Source organism: Equus quagga, chromosome 10 (genome assembly GCF_021613505.1).
Source record: "Equus quagga isolate Etosha38 chromosome 10, UCLA_HA_Equagga_1.0, whole genome shotgun sequence".
In the NCBI taxonomy this organism is placed as follows: Eukaryota; Metazoa; Chordata; class Mammalia; order Perissodactyla; family Equidae; genus Equus; species Equus quagga.
Genome location: NC_060276.1, coordinates 122,319,269 through 122,326,121, shown reverse-complemented (window position 1 = coordinate 122,326,121; position 6,853 = coordinate 122,319,269). Strand labels below are relative to the sequence as shown.

At 60.6% G+C, this 6,853-nt stretch overlaps 1 protein-coding gene across 2 annotated transcripts in view; it reads left to right on the top strand.

The window, feature by feature from the left end:
* PPP2R3B (protein phosphatase 2 regulatory subunit B''beta) overlaps positions 1 to 6,853 on the top strand; it is a 37,524-nt gene that overhangs the window by 22,942 nt on the left and 7,729 nt on the right. For both annotated transcript variants that reach the window (XM_046673231.1, XM_046673232.1), the window contains exons 3-7: positions 2,410 to 2,513; positions 2,641 to 2,743; positions 3,555 to 3,629; positions 4,998 to 5,084; positions 5,618 to 5,774. In XM_046673231.1, the coding sequence (XP_046529187.1) occupies positions 2,410 to 2,513; positions 2,641 to 2,743; positions 3,555 to 3,629; positions 4,998 to 5,084; positions 5,618 to 5,774 (526 nt within the window). The remainder of the gene's footprint in view (positions 1 to 2,409; positions 2,514 to 2,640; positions 2,744 to 3,554; positions 3,630 to 4,997; positions 5,085 to 5,617; positions 5,775 to 6,853) is intronic.

Sequence of the window (6,853 nt, the reverse complement as noted above, 5' to 3'; positions counted from 1 at the left end):
CTCCCTCGGAGCATCAGCATCTCCCTCGGAGCATCAGCATCTCCCTCCGAGCATCACCATCTCCCTCCGAGCGTCGGCAGTGGGCGTGTTCCCCACTCCCCGGCCCCGGGGGTCCTTTCCTCTGGAGCGCCCTCCACAGCTGTTGCTGTGTGGTGTTTGCCTTTGGCGTGTCGATCGGCACTTCCTTACGCTCCTGCATGTGAGTCCTGTCAGACGCGGGCGTCGCAGACATCGGTCCCCAGCCACGTCTGTGTTGTCCTCGTCTGGGCGGCGTCTTCCGAGGAACAGTGGTGAGCGGTGGAGGGTGCCGCTGCCCGTCTTGTCCTTCGGGGTTGACGGGGTTTTGTGTCCTGCTTGAGGCATTTCTGCTGCTCCCAAATCAGGGAGATCTTCCCTTGCGTTTTCTTCCAGCAGGTTTACTGGTTTCCCATTCGCATTTGGGGCCGGGAGCCATCACGCCTTTGTGGTGCGCGGGGTGAAGCAGGGTGTCCCCTCCGCCTGCCACCCTCACTGAAGACGTGCGTTCCCCGCTGAGTGTGCGCAGCCTCTGTGCTGAGTAGCTGACCGAGCGTGGGGTCTGTCCCTCACCTCTGCTCCCTTCCCTTGTGCTCGTCGCTCCCGCCCTCAGACAGTCTGCACTTGATGCGACTGTACCGGACGTCTTCAGAGTCCGTGCGTTGCCACGAGCTTCAAAATCGGCTCATGTTTCCACAGAAACTCACCCTGCTGGATCGTGATCGCCTTTGCGTGAATCTGTTTGTCATTGGGGAACAACCGACATTTCAACAACGTGGAGTCCTCCTATCCAGGAACACGGGATGTGCCTCCATCTCGAGGGTCTTAATTTCTCCCAGCAGCGTTGCTCTGGAGAGATCGCACGTGTTTTTCGTGAGATTTATTTACAGGTTGATTTTTTTTTAATGCTTTTGATAGATGGCGCCATTAAAAATTTCAGTTTCTAACGGTTTGTTGGTAGGATATTGAAATACAGTTACTTTCTGCATATTGTGCTTGGATCCAGCAACTTTGCAAAAGTCACTTGTGGAGTTGAGTATTTTCTAAACTTGCAGATTTTCTGCACGCTGTCCCATGTTTGTGAATCACGTCCGTTTTTGCCTCTTCCTTTCCGGGCTCTGTGTCTGTGGCTCGTCTCCGCCCTGCTGCCCTGGCTGGGCCCCCTGGCTCCCCCGTCCCAGCTCTGGGGTAGGAGGGGGCCTTCACGTGTCGCCCTTGCTCTGATGCGAGCTGTGGGGTTTCCGTGACACCTTTCCTTAGAAGAACGGGTTCCCGTCTGTCCTTAGTGTCCTGTCTGTTGTCTAATGATGACCTTTCATTGTTGGGTTCAATTTGCTAACGTGGATTTTGTGCAGGACTTCTGCATCTGTGTCCATGAGAGACGACCGGCCTGCAGTCGCCCTTGTGTCCTTGACAGGTTTCCGTATCCAGGACGTGCTGGCCTCAGAGCAAGACCTGGGAAACGTCCCTTTTTTATTCTTGCCAGACTTTGTATACGATCAGCAGGATTTCTTCCCTAACATCCGGAAGAATTCACCGGCAAAGCCTTCTGGGTCTGAATTGGTGGGAAGTTTTAAGTTACGGGTTCACTTTCTGCAAGAAGTGTAGGCGAGAGCGTTAGTCAGGTCTGTTGTCCATTCCCCCTAAGCTGCCGTGTTGACTGCCACACACTTATTCCAGTGTCCACTCCCCGTCCTTTCAGTGCTGTGGATGGTGGTGGCCGCTGGCACCGCTAACTTCTGTTTTCTTTCTTTGGTTCTTGAGGAATTTTGCAAAGTGGTAATTAACTGTTGAAAATCTTTTCAAAGAACTGACTTTTGATTTTGTTGATCTTCTCTACTGGCTGTTTGTTTGTTTTTCTTTCACCTCTGCCCTTTATGGTTTTTCTTCCTTCTTTTCCTTTTTTGAGACAGAAGCTTAGATCGATGGTTTCCAGCCGCCTTTCCTGGTACGCGTGTTTAAAGTCACTACTGCCTTCCAAAGTTTGATGTGTAACATTTTCATTACTGTCGTTTGAAGATATTTTCTGATTTATAGTTTATCAATGAGATGACCTCATTCACAAGCTATTGGCACCGTTTTTTGTCTTGCTCGTGGGACGGGAAGCAGGCTGCTTGATTCCCGGGGTTTGGGCCTTGCTGGCTGCTGCAGTTGGGACCGCGCGTGTGCTCCGAGGAGGTGGTGGGGACCCCTGGGAGGGGGTGGGGGCCCCGCTCCAGACCCAGTTTCCGTCGCCGCCAGCGGAGGCATGAGCGCACCTTTGGGTTTGGCAGGAACGCGGCGCCCCCTCACGGTGCCAGCCGGGTTCAGTGGGGCCCTCTCCGCGGTGGGGTCCCTGGGCCGCGTCTGGGGCGGGTCGGGGGGCGAGGTGCTGACCCCCTGTGCCCTCCCCAGGCCTGCGGCTGCCCGCTCTACTGGAAGGGGCCGCTCTTCTGCGGGGCCGGCGGTGAGCGCACGGGCGCCGTGTCCGTCCACAAGTTTGTGGCCATGTGGAGAAAGTGAGTCCTGGGGGCCGGGGCGGGGGCGCGGGGGGGCGGACACCAGCGTGGGGCGCCTCCCTCAGCGCGCAGGGACCCCCCCACACGCCCGCCCGCGCGGAGGCCGCTGGACGCCCTTGTGTTGCAGGGTCCTGCAGACCTGCCACGACGCCGCCGCCAGGTTCCTGCACCTGCTCGCCAGCCCCGGCTGCCCCTACCTTGTGCAGGACGACTTCGTGCCCTTCCTGCAGGTACGCCCGTGCCGCCGCCCACACACGGGCCACAGAGCGCCACCCGCGCAGCCCTCACTCCCTCACAGGTACATCCACACCACACACCCTCGCCCTCTCGCAGGTGTGGCCCAGTGTCTACACTGCACACAGGTTGGGAGTCTGGCTCCCTTCCCTCAGGGTGCTTACTCCTCCCACAAAGCTGGGTCACGGACCACGGCTGCAGTGCAGTGCGCGTGGGGGACAGTGCAGACATTCCCCTGGCCGTGAGCCTGAGCCGCGGAGTCATGGAGACGAGGCAGCAGTGCCCCGGGCGTCTCCGTGAAGCACGTCACAGTGTTGAGAACGTTCGGCTCCCTGTGCTGCGCTAGTTCCCTTTAGGACCGTTTAGTGCTGCTTCTGCAGACGGGGCGACTAGAGCGGAGTCAGCTCCGTGTCCCCAGTGTCCCCGTGAACATTCTGAGCAACGGAAGGACCAGAACCATTTGAGTCAACATGGTTTACGGCTTCATACACTTGTAGTTCTTTGTAAAACCGGGATACTTCACGGGGACTCACATGTCGGTGCTTGTGTACCTGTGTCGAGGGACACTGGATGGTGAGAGGGGACCCCAATGGCTTTGTCCAGACTGTCCTGTGCTCTCTTGGCTCGTGGACCCGATGATTCAGATCATCGTGCATCTGACGGGACTTTGTGCGAGCTGCTGTGCGGCCGGGTGTTGCTGAGCAGCGGCCTCTCACTGCAGGAGCCCCCGTGGATTATGACACAGACGTGTGTCGCGCTCTGGGGGCGACAGTGGGTCCCAGAGCTGTGTCTTGTCCCCGTGTGCAGGACGTGGTGAACACGCACCCCGGCTTAGCCTTCCTGAAGGAGGCCTCGGAGTTCCACTCCCGCTACATCACCACCGTGAGTACCCAGCCCCCGCTGGCGCCCGGGCCCATCCCCGCTGGGAGCGCGTGGAGACCCAGCTTCCCGGGCGCTGTGGCCCTTCCGGTCCTGTCTTCCTCACCCGTGCACACGATGTCAGTAGTTGTTGCTCCGTGGGAGGTGGGGCCTCATTCCCAGGCAGGAGGCACCGCGCTGTCTCATGTGTCCACACTCAGACTCGAGCCGAGTCAGGTGCCAGGGAGGGGACATTCCAAAGATGCGTGTGTTGCGTTCACCCTCCCCGGGCAGGAACAGTTGGCCTTGGGCCGCTCCCCTGAGGATGTCTTAGCTTCAGGGGAGGAGATGCGCCCCTTCCTGGAAGCAACGCACGCCAGCGCCGGCCCCCCTGGGATCCGTGGATGCTCAGACCCAGCCCTGCCCCCCACCCCTGCCCATCACAGAACCGCCTGTGGAGCCAGGTCTCCCGCCCACTCTCCTCCCCGGGTCAGCCTCCGCCCCAGCTCCAGACCAAGGGGCACAGCTGGGGCCCCCCACAGTCTGCTCTGTGCACCCGGCTGGGAGCCCTTGTCTGTCCCTAACACACAGAGTGCATGTGCGTGGAGCTCCGGGTGTGCCCGCGTGTGCCACAGCCACCTGTCAGTGCTCCACGTCGCCCCACAGGGGTCGTTAGGGAGGAACGACGATGGCAATTGTGTTTCATACCCAGAACGTCGAGTGCTGAACGTAAACGAGGCCTCGTGGGGGTGCTCCTCACACACACTCTGTCCTCATTGCGCAGGGGCAGGTGAGGGGACGTCCCAGGTGAGGACAGGTGAGGGGAGGTCCCAGGTGAGGACAGGTGAGGGGACGTCTCAGGACGAGGACAGGTGAGGGCCGTCCCTGAGTGGAGCAGGGCTGAGCCTGGCACACGGTGGGCCTCCCTGTTCAGGTCACCGTCGCTGTGCAGCCTGAAGTCACTGTCATCCTGCAGTGGTGAGCTCAGTGTGAAAGTGTCAGAGCCAGCTTTTCCTCCAAGGCCAACTGTGGTGTGGACTTCCAGGGGCTCCCGTCCACGGCCCCGCCCGGCTCAGGCATCCAGCTCACGCGCGGGCCCAGCCGAGGGTGCCCGATGCAGACGACTCCCAGTGGGCAGCCGGCAGCCCCTGCCAGTCCTCTGGGGCCCCCTGCCCCAGGACGCTGGATCTCGTCCTGACCCAACCGTCTGACACATGCGCGGCGGGCGCCCCCTGCTGGTGACATGGGGTCCTGCAGCCCAGGGGGGCCGAGTCCCTCCTGAGGTCAGACAGAAGCTCACAAGCAGGACCAGGAGGGGTCACGTGTGGGTCATGTCTGAGGAGCTGCGGCCCCCAGCGTGGTGGCGCTCAGCTGACAGCCCTCCCCCGGCAGGTCATCCAGAGGATCTTCTACACGGTCAACAGGTCCTGGTCAGGGAGGATCACCTGCGCGGAGCTCCGGAGGAGCACGTTCCTGCAGGTGGGCGGCCCGCTGGGGCAGGAGCTCTTCACTTTCACCCACCCATCCAGTTACCACCCACCCACCCACCCATCACCCTCCACCATCTTTCCATCCCATCATCTACCATCCACCCACCCATCCATCCAGTTACCACCCACCCACCCATCCATCCATTTACCATCCACTCACCCATCCATACATCTACCATCCATCCATCCATCCAGTATCCATCCAGCCACCCACCCGTCCACCCATCCATCCATCTAGGCATCGGGGGGACGCTGACTGCCCACGTCCAGAGGCCCTGGCTGTGAGGGCGTTTGTGCTCACTGGCTGCTCTGCGTTGCTGCGGGCAGTCAGGCTGAGTTTCAGGCGAAGCCCTGACGCGGGTGCCGTGCTTCCAGCCCTCGAGCCAGCCTCAGCCAGCCCTGATCCCTCCACCCTCGCAATGGGAGGCTCCTGTAGGGTGTCCCCGCCCCCCGTAGGAGGCCCATCTCCTGTGGACACTGCCCTCAGCGTCTTGCAGGGTCTTTTCCTCTTTGTTCTGGCAGAACGTGGCACTCCTGGAAGAGGAAGCCGACATCAACCAGCTGACGGAGTATTTCTCCTACGAACACTTCTACGTCATTTACTGCAAGTTCTGGGAGCTGGACACGGACCACGACCTTCTCATCGACTCGCAGGACCTGGCCCGGCACAACGACCACGGTGAGGATGCGGCCTGTGGGGGTCCACGTGCTGGCACCCTGACGTCCCCAGTGTCATCGGCCACGGCCGCCGCCCTGGGCCTCGTGGCCTGATCCGTGTCCCCCCTCACCTGCTCCCAGCAAGAGCGGCCTTTCACTGCACAGTGACACACACAGTCTATGGGACACACAGCTCCCTGCAGCGTGACACATGTGGGACACTGGGAAATAGGGACACGCAGGACTCCTGGGTCCTGCAGCTGCGCAGGGTCTGGGAGCCCATCATCCCTTTCGATCTAATTGTTTTCCTAAGAAACCACATTCGTGAGGGTGTCTGAATTCTCCGGCATCTGTTTTGTCTGTGGTCGAAGGAGGCAGGAGGGTCCCCTGGATGCCATCCGCCCTGCTCACTGGTGTCTCTGGGGCTGGCCTTGGGACGGCCTCCATCCTGCCAACACTCGTCCGTGGGCATCTGAGTGGGTATAGGGTCCCTCTCAGTTCCAGTCCTAACTTGACGCCCGTGCTGTAAACTCAGCAGGAGTGGGGTCCAGGGTGGGCTCGTGGTGGCCGAGCACTTTCCAGGTTGGCAGTGGCCTCCTGTTGGTCCATTGAGTCCTTCCCTTTTATGTGCCACGTTCAAAACCTAAAAGGGGTTCCTGCATGAGCAGCAGCAGGCGGCGTCCCTATGTCGTGGAAAAGAACAGGCGGAGGAGGTCGGAGCTGACCCTGCGCCATGGAGCCCGCGGAAACGGGTTCCACTGATGTCTCATGTCTTCCCATCACTGGGTTTGAGGATCTGAGTGTTCTTTCGTGTGGACGTGACAGGGGGCCTCAAACCCCAGACATTCGCTCTTTCTCATCCTGGACCCCAGAGTCTGAGGTCAAGGGTCGCAGGGCCGCGCTCCCTCCGGAGGCTCCAGGGGAGGGTCCCTCCTGCCTCTTCCGGCGTCTGGGGCTCCAGGGTCCCCGGGCTGGTGGCCGCCTCCCTCCCGTCTCTGCCTCCGTCCTCACGGGGCTGCTCCTCTGCGTCTGCGTCTCCTCTTCTGTCTCTGAGGAGGACGCTGTCCTTGGATTCAGGGCCGCCTCCTCCAGGAAGCCCTC